Genomic DNA, 16735 nt, shown 5'->3' with positions numbered 1-16735 from the left:
GCAATGAAAGTGTGTAATGATGCTACCTGACAGCCCATTAAACTGGAGAGAGATGAGGATGCAATTAGATTGTCATCCACACTGGAGTTACTGCCGACAAAACAGATGGAAGGAGCGAAAAGGAGGGGAGGTTTATTTTTGGAGGGAGATGAGTCTTTTCAGGGTGAACGAGCGATGTCTGCACAGACATTTGACATCGCATCAAATGATTGAGAGATGACGATTATCGAGTGTGATCAGCTGTGTCACCGCGCGTCTGTTTGCTCGTCCCGACTCGATCCGACTGTCGGGTTCAAAGGACGAACTGCAGATGAAGTTTACATCTGGGAGAAATAAAGTCCCTCCTCCTCTTCGGTCGCTTCATTCTCCAAAAGAAGAAAGATATCGGAAAATCAAGGCTCTCGTGACAAAAGTGAGACTTCACTTTGAATGGAGCTCCAGATTTACTACAGGCACTTACTGTTCAGTCTTAGTGGCAGATTCGCTCAGTGCGTAAATGAGTGCTTAAAAGCAGCGACATAAATCAGATTTTTAAAGTGTGGGTGGCAGAGAGAAAATGGAGCAACAGTCTTTATGCGGGAAGAAAAATACTACGAGCTGAGTTTTAAGAATGATGGAAGTCAGCAGTGTGTGGTGACTTGTGCCATCTTAGTGAGTGATTTAGTCGTGTAACACATGCACGAGCCAAACTAACCAGACTAAAACACAGCTCTCATTGATTTCCTGTTGCCCGTCTTTCCTGTGTTGGCAGGCTTTCTCCTGCATCTTCACCTTTCCGGTGCTATTATTTCTCTTAATATTAATGCATATACCTAATGAATACATGTGTTAATATACTTATTTCAAGTACTGCTGGCCATGCTTGCCCCTGACACGTCTGTGATGCACACAAAGTAGAACAAGAGCAAGTGGGAGTAAAATCTTGCATATGCATAAAGACATGTTAGAAAACCTGCATTTGAACACATAAAAAACTGCTTTGTTTGATCGTTTTATTGAATGATTTCAGACTCAAGACCGTCCATCTTGTTCTGGTGCTTACACCATTGACAGATTGCCAGTCTTCCAGGGCTAACACAAGCAATACTCAAAGTTATTTTATTATAAAAAGAATAAAAGCGTTCTGGATCAACTGAAGGCTTTTCAGGGATCTTTTAAAGAAACCTGATGATAATGAATTACAGAAGCCTGGAAGTAATGAATCCACAAACTGACCTGTTTAGTCTGCAGTAAAGTATCCGGTATTTTCAGGTTTCTGAATACTACAAAGCTGATATACTTCAACTTGTTTTACAGGAAGCTTCACAAAAGCATAATTCACGGACACGTGATGTGTGGATCCAAAACTGGATGAAGACATTACATGTAAGCTTTTTCCTACCTTTCAAAGTAATCTTTCGTCGTTCTTGCCGTTCCTGCTTTTCTTGCACGTTCTCTCTCATTGTGGGAAATGGAGCATCTGAACCTTTAGCTAGCTGTGGCAGCAAACAGTTTACGTGTTCGCTGACATTTGTTGAGCTGTTAGAAATGTTGTATTTGAAATTACCGGACACTCACTGAACCGTTACACCGATTACGCTCGCTCCTCTTCAACAGCTAGCTAAATGCTAAAGTTTGGTTTATGGACATCTGCACCAAACACATTGTTCCGGATTGTTCTGGACTACTTCGATCTCTGACTACAGTACAATACATGATGCATAGATTATGATTTGTGCCTCTTTTCCCTCTTTGTGTGGATTAAACACGTGATTGATACGCCAGCAGAATTGTTCCCTCAAATTAGATCTGAATCGGTTGAATGTTTGAAGGCACTCAGTTATGGGAAATAATAACTCCCCTCAGATATCTTGTAGCTGAAGTCGAGTCTGTTCTGAAGATGTAAATAGTAGAAAGTACATTTGTGTTAAACAGTGGCGAGTAACAACAAAAACGTGTCAGAAAGAAATACTCACGTAAAGTGCAGAGCCCTAAAAAGTCTACATTAGTACAATAATGAATAATTTATGTTTCTTCTGAATTATAATGATGAACAACGCCTACTCTAAAACACAGAGAAACCGAAACCAAGCCAGTAATCTCCACTTCAACAGCATCAAACTATCCAGTTTAGGTTTACACAGAGGAGTTTAATAGTACTTTCTTAAAAATCAAAAATATGTCCTTTAAAGTGTGTGTATTACGAAATGTGTGTATTTTAAAAAGTACTACAGAGTCCTCTGAAACCTCCCCAGTTAATTACTGAAATTATGATAACAAATTTCATATTACAGTTTTAATTTTTGAAAATGCGCATGAGGTACTAATTTAACTTATAATTATTATTTCCCAGAGCAGAAATGTAACATGAATAAAACACGATTTCAAATCCATTTCTGTGGATTTACATGTTGGAGTCAAAAGGTTTTTACACAGAGAGGTTTGTTTTATCCGCTTCATGAATCAGGAAATACTTTTACAAAAAAATCAATTCTCACAGTGCTTTTTAATGAATGAGGTGTTTTATAAATATATGAATGGAAAGACTGAGGAGCAGATTTTGTGCTCAAAATCTGATTTTTTTTTTAACTGACCTTGAGATATAAGTAAAATATAATTCTTTTTATTTTTATATTGGAAACAAATGTTGACAGGTTACATCATTTAACTGAAACGTCACACTGAGGAAATGTTTATCTTTTATTAGCTGATTTCAATAAATGTCCAACAGAACAAGTAACGACCATAATTTGCATTTCAGGCGCTTTATTTCACCTTCAGAATAAAAGCCCCGCAGTAACAGCATGCTGCCAGTAGGAGGTGTGATGTTCCACCAATGGAGAGACTCCTTTTAACAAGCCTGTGTCATTTCAGGTCAGGTGTGTGTGTGTGTGTGTGTGTGTGTGTGTGTGTGTGTGTGTGTGTGTGTGTGTGTGTGTGTGTGTGTGTGAAATCAGGTACAATAAAAGTCAATTACTTATGAAGATTTCAATCATTAGGAATATTAAACATCTAATATCATCATCTAATAATGTCGCGTGGAACCCGTGTAGCTCCAAATTGCCCGAGTTTTCATTAGCTGAGAAAGACCTGCTCACTCCTGGAAATACATTTTTCAGTTAACATAATGACTTTTAAAATAATTGATTCTAATTAAGAGGAAGGAGAATTTTCTCAACCCGTAGAGGAACCATTATACTCTGAATTAATTTTAATAATTTAGTGATGCATGCTTTACAAGTGGTAAAATAAAGACGTCTAATACAACATATATTAGATATGTGGCATATCCTAATATCACTATTTGCATGACTGCAGTTTAATTCCTGCTCACAGATGCTACACGGCACTTTTCTACTTATTTGTTTTAAAGATTATTGATTGAGTGATGATGCCTCATGTTAATGATCAGGATTATAATGGAGGGATTATGTCATTTAGATGAGCACTGATGACTGTAACGATTATTACCGGTGAGGGTGCTGACTTTATAGATGTATATTGATGAAGATGACAGTGTGAACCCCTCTTACATTCAAAACTGAAAACATTAGCGAGGTACGCGTGGATTGGCTGAATTTGTAATTGGCTGGAGAGTGTACATGTTTGTCCACAGATTCACAGTCAACTGCATAAAAGTGACGGAGCTGCAATCAGTCGGAGCTCATTTTAGATCCTCGTCAGCTCAGAAACATATTTGGGTGCAGAAGTAATAATAAGCTTCACAGTTTTCCCAGTCCAGCTGCTCTAAACACACTCATTCATGCACATTTTAACAAATTAGCAAAGGCTAATGGTGAAGCCTCATTAACCAAAACATCATCTGCGCTCACATAAACTCACTCGATGTTGTGGTGTATCTGCACAAGCACTCAGTTTGATGTGAAACCTCATCAGCACCTGTTCAGTAAGAGAACGGGAGGAGTACAAATCAGACTAACTGCAATAAGAGTAATGCTTCAGTTTGTTTAAGTCACTCTTGTTCCTGCAGATTCTACTGAGTCTATTAAAGAATCTATTAAACGAATCTCACTGCGGTCTGCTTTTCTCTGCTGGTGAATATTATTTTATTCATTTGACTCGTCAGATACCCCTGCGGATACTTTTGTCCCTTCTGACACTCCGTACAAAGAAAGTGTGCGGGGAATCCAGAGGAGCTGTCCGGACCCGCGTGGTGCTGAAACCGTCAGCTGGAAGGTTCCTCTCGGGTTCCTCAGCAGAGCTAGACTTAACCGAACAATTAAAAGACATTTCTGAGTCATTCGCAAGAAATATCCTTTAATTGTAAGGTCACGTCTAGCAGTCTTGCACGCAGGGTGGCAGCCATCCACAGTCCGTCACAGCCCCGGTTCACCTGGAATGACATCGGGGGAGAGGTCATGACGTCACAGTGTCACAGTCAGTGGTTTCAAGTCACCAGAAAACTCGCAGAGTGACGCGTGCAGTGGAGGCATCCTCCCCACGGTGTGAGAGAGCCGCAGCTTCAGGGCTGCTGGGAGACACTCACCTGCCTTCATCACTCCCCTCCTCTCCCTCGCAGCGTGTCTGTGCCACGGTGCGTCCACGCATAAAAAAAATAAATAAAACCAAACCCCACGAGTCTCCGCGTTTGGTTCTTTCCCGCTCCGTTTCTGTAGAGCCTCCACTCGGCGCTGGGGGAAGATTTTACGCACGCTGCGACGCCCAAAACCTGTGTGTGTGACACCCGGAGCTCTGAGTACGTCACGGGTTACAGGTGTTGCGGTTGCGAGGGAACCGCTTGAAAGAGGAACTTGTTTGGTTTTTAGGGTGGTGTAAACCTCCGACAGTGCGCAGCGCGTCACCCACGACCTATCCAAGCCGCCCGGAGGAAGCGCAGATCCGCGCTGCTGCTCCACTCCAACACATTCATTCATACAAACCCACGCAGACCCACGAGAAGCACGAGACGTTTGCGACAGAGGAGCCGCGTGCTCTTCGTCTTTCTGTCACCAGAGAGCAAAAAGAAAAACGCGACACATCGCGCGGGTCTTGGATTTACGCACGGACACCGCGGTCAGAGTCACGCGACGTGACCGAACAACACGCGGGCAGCACGGCCACCGCAGCGGCCGCGGAGTGTCCGTGAACTCCGGACGGAGGGATAAGCGCGCCGGGCTGTCTCGAGTTCATCACCGGTAAAGACAAATAAAAGCGACCCACGAGTCACGAGCCCACTTGCCACCAAGCCAGAGTCCAGGGCGCCACCACCTCCGCACGTCTCCTTCGCGCTGCGCTCTCATCCATCCCTCCATATCCATCTCCAGCCCTCGCCTCTCTTTTCTCCGGTCGGGCTTACAGCGCCGTAGATAGAGGCTCCGCAGTCACGTGGGTCGGAGGAGAGGAGAGAAGGACCGAGAGAGAGCGAGAGAGAGGGAGGGGGAGAGAGAGAGAGCGTCCCTCCTCCTCCGCAGTTTGCAGTGTGTTATGTCTCATACTCGGAGGTAGAGAGTCAGAGCTGCTCGTCCGGCGGATCTCAACCTCTGAATCCAACCCCCGTGTCTTCTCTCATCCTTCCCCTCTCCCCTTCTCGCTCACCCGGGTTGCTTTCTCTCCGGAGCCGCGGGAGCTTCTACGTCTTCTTTCTCTCGACTTCGGCCAACAGTTTGCTCTTTTTGGATTTGGGTTTTTCTTCTTGGACGTTTTGACGAGTACTCGCTGCTGATTTCACTCAGCACTGCTCCTCGCTGCTGCCGCTGCCGCCGCTGCTGCTTCTGCCGCCGCTGCCGCTTTTACGCACCGACGCTTATTTTGGATTTGCTCGGCAGCACCGCTGGAGAAAAACAGAGAAAGACAATAAGAAGCATAAAGCGAGGTGGATCCGTGGATGCGCCCCTTTGGCTCACGCTGGAGATGGAAACGCTGATATTGTTATTTCATTCCCTGTGGATATTGCAATGCAACACTGTGAGCGCCGACTCCATCATTCACATCGGTAAGAACCGGCCGGGGCGCCTCTCCTGCTGCAGGCAGAGCCGTGCCCACGGCTCCACGCACGAAGGGAAATTTGCTGTTTTAAGTTGAGTCGCTGAAGAATTTCAGTGCTGAGTTTTCGGTGCCGATTTTCAGCCAGTCAGCCTCTTCTTCTCCGGCGAAAAGGGACTCGACCTCACAGCTGATTATCGTTCCGATTCGTGCCAGGGTAACGTGTAGGGAGGGGGGGCTGTTGCATCCAGCCTCAGACCCACGCAGCGCAGACCTGCTAGAAGTGCCCGCAAAGTGTTGCGCCGCGCCATCCCACCACCCCTGCATCTCATCCACAACCCCTCCATCCTTCCCAGAGAAGGATGCGTAAAAAAAAAACCCAAATCTGAGGCTGGCAGGAGAATCTGGCCCGACGTGGGTGTTTGGAGGGTTTAGTTTCACCCATCCGCCTCCCTCTCCCCTTCTTCCTCCTTCACCCCTCTCCCCACTCCCTCGCCTCCCCTCATCTATAAGCCTGAACTTTGAATTGGACGTGAGTGAAATGTTAATAAAGCGCTAGGGGAAGAGATGACAAAGGGGACAAACACCGACTGTTCGGGCTGTGAGCGCCGCTCTCTGCTCGTGCGTCCTTCTTGATATGATAATCCGGAGATTCTAGTCAAGACACTTTTTTTTCTTTCTGTTTTTAGTCGAAAGAATTGAGGGAGGATGCAGTGAAGTCAGTGAGAGGGGGAAGGCTGACACGCAAACTCACAGCAATCACGCACTTCTCACTTAAACTCCCCAGTTTGCACTAATTCCACTCAGAGGCTCCGCTCGGCCTTGAGGTGGTTGGATGCAGCACGCCTGCAAACCAGTTTAGAAAAGGAGAAATTTCAAATATTAAATAAATAAATAAGAGTAATCAGGTCTCTCCTGCAGCTTCGGCCATCGAACAGGGCCGGCAGCAGCACTGCGGTGGCCTCATGGTTGGAGCCAGGAGAGGGAAGAGAGAGAGAAGCGGATGTGGTTGGAGGTTGTAGAAAGAGCAGGGGTTGGTGGTGGTCTCTCTCTGCGTGTGTGTGGTGGTGGGGGGGGGGGGGGGTGTTAGAGCTATTGAGTCTCAAATGAATGCACTTCCTACTTGACTCTATGACATGTTGCTTCTGAAACGTTGCATCTCCATTAAGAGAAAACTAAAATGTCATTCCTGCTGTGATGAAAACATCAGCACACACACACACACACACACACACACACACACACACACACACACACACACACACACACACACACACACACACACACACACACACACACACACACCAGTAACATGAGGTGAGTCTTCGTTTCAGCACTGAGATGGAGATGGCTCGTGTGGCAGATTGCTTTGTGTGACAGCTCTTTAGGTTTGGCTTCGTCCTTATTTGTACATGCACAGATGACACTTGGAGGAATTAAAACCTGTTGTTGGCCATTTTTCAGCAGCTCCTCGTTCGCCACAGAATGAATCTCAGAGTGTAGATGGAGGGCTGCACAGATGGATGGCTACTTCACTGTCCCTCGGGAGAAAATCTGGATTCACTCGGCTCATGGCAACAAGAGAGAACAGTGATACCAGATTATCCACAACACAGAACAGTAAATGCAACAAATCAGGGGTAGGATGAGGGGGTGGGGGGTGATGCCAGTCAGAGCAGGCGTGAACATGCAGCTGGTGCTGCTGGTGTTATTTATGAGCAAATTTGGGAGCTAAACGAAGAAAAATAGAAGCCATAAGAGTTTAGAGATGTCAGAGCTGCAGGTAGAAAGAAGCTCAGTGTTCTCTCCACGCGAGGAGGAGCTCGTGTCCAGCCGACAGAAAAATGCAAATAAATGTTGCAACTTGTAAGTGCAAATCTCGCCTGCAACCTCTGGTGTATTGTTGCGTGTCCATACCTGTGGTGTTGGTCTTGGTGGTGGAGCCCTGCAGATTCTGCTTCACAGATACGTGAGGATTCTTTGTTGACCAGGATGTGCGTGTACTGTACTCCTCAAACCAGATTCTCTGAGTTTTCTGCAGGCTCGGCCCCCGCCTGCCTGCTAAAACAAATCATATGCATTAAAATATATCAGAAAATCCTCCTTGATCCCTGCACAAGCGTCAGCACAGTTATTGATCGTCTGTGGGTTTATTTATTCTGCCACAGTTTTATATAAAACCTTCCTGCCTGGTGCTACGAGGCTTCCTGGTGGCACAGTGTTTAAAGGCTTAGAGTTCTTTAGCTTTCATACGACTACACTCGGTTTTGTCGTTCATCCAGAGAACCAGTGATGCTCTTCTTTTATTGCCATGAAGAGGCAATTGTGGTGTCTGGTTTACTTAAAACTTAAAGTTTTGGTTAATCCCTGGTTTCCTGTTTTATTTTGAAAGTATTTCTTGTGTAACTCTTCATTGACTTCCTGTTTCATTTCCTGGCTTTATAATAGTCTTTCCCACCCTAACTGTTTCCACCTGTGCTTCCTCAGCCCTGTGTGGGTTCATACAGAGCCTCGTCTCACCTGATTTGATTGTAGTTGCACCGTGTGTTGGATGCTTTGGCTGATCCTGCGTTTCCTGTTTTGTGAGCTCCTTCCTGTAAGTTTAATTAAAGCTATTTTGGGATTTTTCACACCAGACAGTCGGCTGCACCTGGGTTTGTTTTGCAAAATTATTCTCATTATTCTTCTTGTCGTTTTCTTTTTAAATCAGAGAAGACTTTAACGTTGGTTGATCTGGGAGCGTTTATGGCCAAGTCGGTGTGTAGGGGGAAGAGTTGAAAGGCAGGTGGAGGTGTCATGGAGAGTGAAGAGAGTGACGGCTTCACACTGCAGAAACTTTGGACTCTTACAGATGTTTCAACCAGGAATCACTAAGAGTTGGATTTGAATCAGAGGGAGGCTCTGGCACTCTGGCTCTTATATCCACTCCCCAGCATCAGGTCCCGTTTGAAACCACGTAGACTTAAGTGGGTTATAAGCACCAGTGGAGGGTCACTAACCCCACAGCACCCGCTTTGTGTCCAATATGGAAGAAATGCCACAGATTATAAGTTATGTGCGATTATTTGAGGAAATTCACATAAATAAAACAAAGAAAGATGCTTTTGGTGAAGCTTGATATATGATTTTGTTTTTTAAAAATGCTATTAGTGTTTATTTTTATTTCTATAAATTCTAATAATAAAGAACAACAAGGAGGAAGAGAGTAAGACAGAATGATGTTAGCCATGCGCTGAAGCTCCTGTTTCTGAGGTGAGGACGTGCTGTGTTTCCACTTTTCCCCTTAATTAAGAGACCCTTCAAAAAGTGTGACTCAACATGATGTTGCAATCATCGACGAGTCAGAGGCTGTTGTCACTTGTGTCTGCTATTGATCGCAGTGTATTTGATGGCTCAAAATGTCTCATTGCAAATCATAATCCCAGCGTGAAAAATGATCGTTGTTAGTATTTAGTATTTATTTATTTATTGTCATTGTCAAGAACAATGAAATTGCGTTTGGGGCTTCCATACAACAGCTTGTTTACACATCAAAAACCCTTAAATGTGCAAAAATGTGTACATGGATAAATATACAGTAAAGACAGATTGGCCTCATCCTTGTAGATGCAGACACTTTGTCTGATTGTGTCACTCGGCTTCCGTCGTTCCCCGAACCTACTGACAGTCTGGCTTGGCAGCAGAGCTGAACCTAGATCAGATGTGACATGTTCCACTGTCGGCCCCTGAAACCCCTGCCCGAGCATCTGTCTCGTCCGGCCACGCTGCTTATCGTCGGTGACATATCCCGGTTTGTTTGTCCCTTCCTCTCTGCTGCTGCCTGTAGTGGCTCAGTGGCAGGCAGAGGGTGTCGCAGGACGGAGGGTTGATCTGTGAAAAAGCCGATTTGGATGAAAACGTGAAGGTTTGTGGCCTTCACTCAACCTGCTTCAGCCTTTGACCCACTTAATGTGTCCGTGGGCATTTGTGCAGTAAAATCCTGCTCTGTGAGGTCCGAGGCCGGGCAGGTTTTCGTCATCTCCTCCCATCAGCAGCTGGCGTCTCTAATTAGCCCCGCCCTTCTTCCTCTTTGGTTGAATGTGCACAAAATCAGTGAAAACAGCTGCCTGGGAAGGAAAGCTGTGGTCAAGGAACATCAGTTTGTCTGATTGGAGGTCAGGGGCAGGAGCTGCAAACAGGTGGGGATGGGGCTGGAATTAATGTTGGCCTTTAATTAAATATCAGACATCAAGCTGTCGGCGAGCTACAGTCCTGACATGATGGCTGCTCTCAGGGGGCTCATGCAAACATCTCTGTTCAGAGGAGAGGAAGGTGAAATCATTATGAAAAGAGACAAAATATCAGGTTGTCAAACCTCCGCAGACGCGCCTGCAGACCGATGAATCAGCCATGTTGAGACAATATCGAGCTGTTGTTTGTAGGAAACATGACAAACATTTGTGTCTGACAAAACTCGACAAATACATTCGTTCAGCTCACTCTGCAACAGAGAGAAGCTCAGCATATCCCATATGTTTATGTTTAATAGATAAAAGATATCTTCGTTCCGCTGAAGGGAAATTTGAAACGCTGCAGCTCACAATAACATTTCAGGCCAGCTTCAGAGTTCCTGTTTCAGCGCAGCAGAGCACAAATCATCAGTTTAGGTTTGTAAAGACCCACGTTCCCCCAGCGGAGGGTCGCTGCACGCATTCAAACTGAAGTGAAGGCTTCAACGTGCTTTTCTTGGCTCCTTCTTTCCCGCTCATCTTCACAGCTGATGAGTGGATCGCCATCCTCGCAGAGACTCGTCCTGTTATTGGTTCATTCCTGTTGAAATGGGTTCCTTTTTCTTCTCACTGTCACATGGTGCTTTCTCAGAGGTCATCACTGGACAGGTGCTGTTTCTTCCTCTTGTGTTGCTTTTAGCAGCAGAAGCTCGTGCAGGTGGCTTCATTTTGTTTTTCCATTCCAATATTTTCCGATTCTCAACTCCTCGCAGATTTGAGGCGACACCTTTGTTACGGTCACCTGCTTAAACACCAGTTAGACCATATTATCATCTGCTTGGTGCGGAGAGCGTGTACCCACCACTGTCTGTTTTTCAGTCTCGTCATAAAACACATCTTTATATCTGGTGGTATTTCATTGTAGTGGTTTTTTAAACTGGTCGTTGTGTGAAATCAGGGATGCGGTCATACTTTACTTTGAGGTTTTTAATGCTTGCTCACAGCCATTTCTTTTTTGTGACAGTCTTCAGCAGCTGTGAATACGATACAGACGTTGTCATGTAAAAGACGTTATAGATGCAAGCTCCTATTGTCGGTGTCTGCCTTCATTCCCTGATGCTGCTGGACTCAGGTTGTAGCTCTTCCTGTTCCCTGTGGGCTGTTTTCCAGATCTGAAGGTCCTCTAAACGCCCCTCAGGCCAAACGGATAACAAGTCACTTTTTATAAGGAGCCTGAGGAGGAGAGATTACCCCATCCCACGAGCCAGGCAGCTGACTCGGGATGATTTACGGCATCAGTGTGGCGGCTAGCAGGAAGAGAGCCGTGCTCATCCGTCGCCCGGCTTTGGAAAGGCGATCTCGAACTGCAGGAATCCAATCTGTTGAGGCTGGCAACGCGAATGAACAGCTGCGGCCTTTTCTTGCCCCACCGCTAAATAAGATAAACTAACCCAGTTAGGGAACAACGCAAAAGGCTTCCCGCACTGTCTCAGTGAAGGCTTAGCCAGGCCATTTACCTCCACCACCTGCACACACAACACACACACTGAACAAGGAGCAGGCGTCTCTCACATAATGCAGCAGCCTCACTTTGCGGACTGAATGAACGTGGCTTGCAGCAGAGTGCTTGACCCTGCGAGGGCATTAAAATACTCTGCAGAGAAACGTTAGTGTTGCTTCAGATTCTCTGTGACAAACAGAGGAGGAGAAGCGACTGTGTGGGCAGGCCGGCAGGAACAACCTGGAAAAGGAGCCGGCTCGACTAATAACAGGGTTCTGAAAGCTGCTGCTGATGTTTCTTTCATTATTTTTGGTCCGTTTTAAGCTGCTGTGCAGACTCGTGATTGTCTCTACATGCGACTGATCCTCAGCACGCTAACTCAGTTTCAAAATTGAGTTTGTTTCCCAGGACGGAGAACCGTTCGCTTTAAACTTGACTGTTTCACCCACATGGCCGCTCAGTGTTTAAGTGAGATGTGCTGATGAACACGTGTGTATCACTGTTCTTCATCGACACGTCCACAGCCCTGTTCTTTGCTGTTAATTCTGCAAATCTGAACATGTAACTAAAATATGATGATGGTAGCAAAATGTAGCATTGTCTGTTACTCGCTGCTTTGAATTCGAAGGTTAATCTCTCACATTAACCTCACATTGTCGGCATTTAGTCTTTTCTGTGTTTAGCCTGTTTTACCTCGGGAATACGCCCAGCGCGGCTGCTTTGCATGCCAGCTCTGATGTGGCTGCCGGAGCCAATTCAAAGTAGTGCTCATGATTCCACACGACGTACCAGAGTGGGCTCCCAGAAGCAGCTCCTTTCACGGTGAACTCGGTAAACACGCTCCTGATGTCTTCATGGGCTCAGACTAACGCTTGACGTCACTTTGAATGAAATATTAAGTCCAGACTCTGCAAAGTCATCCTGAGAGTCAGACAGGAGGATTCAGCAGGAAATGCTCATTAATGAGCGTGCACCAGTCCATCTTTAAAACATCGAGGTGGTGAAAACGTTGAGTCTTGAGACTAACGGGCATCAGGAACCCGTGGGTGACGTCACCGTGGCTACATCCATCTCATACACTGTCTATGTGATTGTCCTGAGATGCCTCAAAAAAATAAAGGTCGTTCGACCTGACTCTGGTGTGTGATTCAGGCGACTGACAGAAGAAGCTCCCCTCGTGAAAGTAGCCGACTGAAAATTTAATTTAAACAAGTAAGACATTAAAACATCATGCGCCCCTTTGTTGAACCGGTTGTTAGGTCCGCACTTGTGTCAAAAGTCTTGGAGTCATCTCGGGCAATGCTCTTTTCTTCACCACCCTCATCAGAATCTGTAGCGCCGCAGATTCGATTTCTAGACTTTGCCCTTTTCTTCGTCAACACAGCACTCGATCCTGGTTCATGCTCTCACCTTGTGTTTGGATTATTGTAGTGCCATTCTCTCTGCTCTCCCAAAAAATCCTCCAAATCGTAGAACTCTGCAGCAGGTTACATCCAGTGTCATCCACCTTCATTGGCTCCTGATTCCTCCACGTATCCAATACTAGCTTTTGCTTCTTATCTTCAAAGTTCTCACTGATCTTCTCCTGTCAGACCTCCTTCATCCTCACACTCCTTCCTGTGCCCTCTCCTCGCTGCTCCTCACTTCAGACATGAACATCACGGTTCAAGCTAGACTTTGGTCTCTGGTCATGTTTATCACCCAAACCAGTATTGTTGTTGGTAATGGTGCTTTTGATGGGGCGGTTAGGAGAAATGTTGATTGCTTGGTTTGATGTGAATAAAGGTTTAAAATGTTGTGCCCATTTACAGTATCGGTGTTCTTATTCCCCAGTTTAAATTCTGTTTTGAATAATTCAGTTTGGCTGTTGTTGGTCAGATGCTTTGTTGTTTTCAAACCTACTTGTCTGAAATTGGCCTTTGGGAGGACAAATAATGTTTTCAATTGAGTAACTACAGGACAATTAGAAGGAAAACACAGACGGCCTGAAAGCAAAACAACAAAAATAAACCAGGATGGGAAACAAACAAACACTTGAGCTTTTTCCTTTTAAAAATGTTCAAATAGATGAAATTTCTTCGAGTAAGGAGGCTGCACACAATGCACAATGTTTCCTCCTTTTTCTGTAAATGTATTTGGAGTCTTTTATTTGGCATTTACTTTTTTTTTTAAACTCTGGCTAAACTGAAGTCACGTGCACACGTGCACAGGCTCTGCTTGGGTAGCTCTTGGCAGAGATGGATTTTAGAACCCCGTCCTGCAGATGCATCTTTTTAAATTCCAAGCGTGGCCCAATGATTGCTTTGTTTTGAGACACTGAAGCTTTGACGCATCGGTACATTACAACATGTTACCAGTTTACACGGTCCGTCAGGACTTCTGGTTTAATTTGAAGCTTCTCGTGTTGGATTTCTTGTATTAGATGCTGCTGCTCGCTGATGTTTAACAGGCTCTTCCAGCTGCAGCAGCTCGGTGGATCTTAATATATGCCATATTGTCTCCACAGCAGAACTGATCTCGTGTATATGACTGTCTGTTATGATAGCCAAAGCTAATCTGCACACGTGCATGTTTCATTGGCTGTTGAACATGAGGAAGAGGAGCTCAGTGCTTCACATGTCAGGTGAAACTTTGGGTTTGAGGCTGAGGATTGAGTCGAGCTTCAGCCGCTGATGTCTGACTGTGAGAACATGCTCTGTGCTCACAGGCAGGAGGAGCTGGGCTGCTGGGACAGTTTTTTTTCCCCCTTGTACGCCTGAAGGTCACGGTGCTGCAGCGCCGCTTATTTGGATGTTTAATTATGATAATAGCTCCGCTGCATCCTCCATTGGACTCTGGGGAAATGTCACCCAAACTCCTGGTTGCTATAAATCTTTTCGTTGTGCTGCTTTGTGTTTAAACCTCCACATTATTCATTTCACTTCCCCTGTGTCCAGGATCAGAATAATATCCAGTTTCCACAGAGCGGATGTGAAGACTAATTCTCCGCATCACCTGACCTTGATTGGCATGTAGCTTCTGTTTTTGTTGCCATTATTGATGCAAACCTGCTAAATGGAGCTTTTCCTCTTCAGTGGTACTGAAGTACAGAGAGCAGCAGGACGAGTTCAGCTTTGTCACATTTTCTTCTCTAATCTGTCGTCGTTTGCATCGCTCCTATACGTCTATGCTTGTCTTGGGTTTGAATCCATTTCCTGTTTTATTTCATAAACGTCCACCTTCATGCATTTCACCGTGACTTCTGTCATTGTTCTGTTTCCTGCCAGTTGTCTTGCCAACGTGTGTTCAAAAAGCCAATCACTGACAGCATAACTACTCGGTCCTTCTTTGAGGTTCGGCTTCTCAGTCACTTTGTTTCATGAATAATTCTTCATGATTTTCTCCCGTGGTCTGTAGTCAGTTTTATTTTGTACCTGCCCCTAAGATGTGGTGTTTGCTAGCTTACAGACTAACTGTGTGCGACCTTTGACCCAAACTAAAGTTTAGTTTCACCTCAGGCAGATTTAAATGGCGCTGACAGAGGATGGAGCAACATGTTGGTTTGTTTTAATTAGAACATTTCCACTATTTAAAGACTTGATGGTATTAGTGGTCTTTCTAGGTTAAATATATTGGTTTTGGTTCAAGTTTTGAATTTCAAAATTTGTTATCAACCTACCAGGTTTGTTTGGAAGTTTGAGCTCAGCATGAATCATTTTAGCCGTTTGTGTTTCTTTCCCTGACATTTCTTTGAAGGACTTGTATTGTTGCTCGTTCTTCTTTTGCCTGCTTTCCTCATCCCAGTTAATTTCACCTGTTCTGTAATTACACGTGAGTATAAGAATACTTCAGCACAATATATCCACATAACATAGTCATCCAAATTGTATTTAATGAGCTCCACAGTCACACAAACATGTACAGTATTAGCATCCAGCACTAGGCTTTATTAAACCGGTTATTGTAGAGTCCTGTTTGTCATTAGCATCCTGGTGAGGGCAGGATCCACCACACCACCTCTCGCTGAGGGAGGCTGGAGGACAATGTAAAGAATAATTTGCACTCTTGCATGTAATAACAGTCGAGTTCTGCCACGTATGTTTTATTTCCCTGTAGTTTAGCCTACCAGGGATTTGCCACATGGGCTACTGGAAAGATAAATGGCACCTTTTGTATTACCACTTATTAAACCTTTAATAGGATTGGATTTTCCTGTATGAGGGTGATGAAAGGAGTGAGTGTAATTGCAATGACTGTGGGTGCCGACATCGGCCTCTTCCGCTGATTAATGGACGACAGAAATCAGAGCCGGCAAAGGTAGACCGAAGCCAGCGGCGTCTTGATACTGTCATAAAAGTCCCACTGTGGCAGCACCATGACTGACAGCATCTCTATATATTTATATTCATTTATTAGTTGCTGTTGTTGATGCAGGCTGTCAGGACAGTAAATGATCTATAGGAGTCCTGATTTTCACAGTAAATGGACGTCAGTCTTCAACATCCACGTTTTCAGTAACAGTTCGGGGTTATATTTGCTTCCTTTTTATGTGGAGTATTGACCTGTTGGGCAAAGCTCAGTGGAAATCTACTTTAACATGTGGCTAAAATGCTGCCTAACCCTAACCCCACTCAAAGTGATTTGCTGGCACTCTGGTGGATGTTGAGAAGCTAATGTGAGGAAATCTCATGTGTGAGCCAGCCTGCAGTCACAGGAGCTGTCCTTGGTGCTGAGAGGGAGGCAGCTGTACGAGTGTTTTCCTGAACAGACCTGAAGCCCTCTGCATTTTGTTTCTTTCCTTCAGCTAATCCTTTCCACGCAGCCTGCATCAGGATGTCAATACATAATACAAAGTATACAAGCACCAAGCAGTCAATCAGCGTAACACAGATTCTCATTCTCATCCCTTTTTATTTAGGCCTCAGTGTTACACACAAGCTGTCTATGGTGTGAGTGCTCGTAGACATACTGACACGCTCATGCGTTGATAGACTTGCAAAGGCAGGGTGGAGGTGTCATGAATCACACATATATCAGTCGGACACTGTGGATTTCCCCCCAGGTTTCCCTCACAGTCACTGTCTGGTGTCAGAAAGTTGAACGTGAACTGAAATATCTGCAGAAA

At 45.0% G+C, this 16735-nt stretch overlaps 1 protein-coding gene across 1 annotated transcript in view; it reads left to right on the top strand.

The window, feature by feature from the left end:
- The first annotated feature begins 4491 nt into the window (after positions 1–4491).
- Positions 4492–16735, top strand: part of LOC113027960 (glutamate receptor ionotropic, delta-1-like) — a 377744-nt gene continuing 365500 nt past the window's right edge. Inside the window, exon 1 of the mRNA XM_026177827.1 lies at positions 4492–5932. Coding sequence (XP_026033612.1) covers positions 5851–5932 — 82 coding nt within the window. The 5' untranslated portion in view covers positions 4492–5850. The remainder of the gene's footprint in view (positions 5933–16735) is intronic.

The sequence above is a fragment of the Astatotilapia calliptera genome, chromosome 8 (genome assembly GCF_900246225.1).
Source record: "Astatotilapia calliptera chromosome 8, fAstCal1.2, whole genome shotgun sequence".
Classification (NCBI taxonomy): domain Eukaryota; kingdom Metazoa; phylum Chordata; class Actinopteri; order Cichliformes; family Cichlidae; genus Astatotilapia; species Astatotilapia calliptera.
Note: the sequence above shows the minus strand (reverse complement) of the source record. Positions and strands in the feature narration are given on the sequence as shown.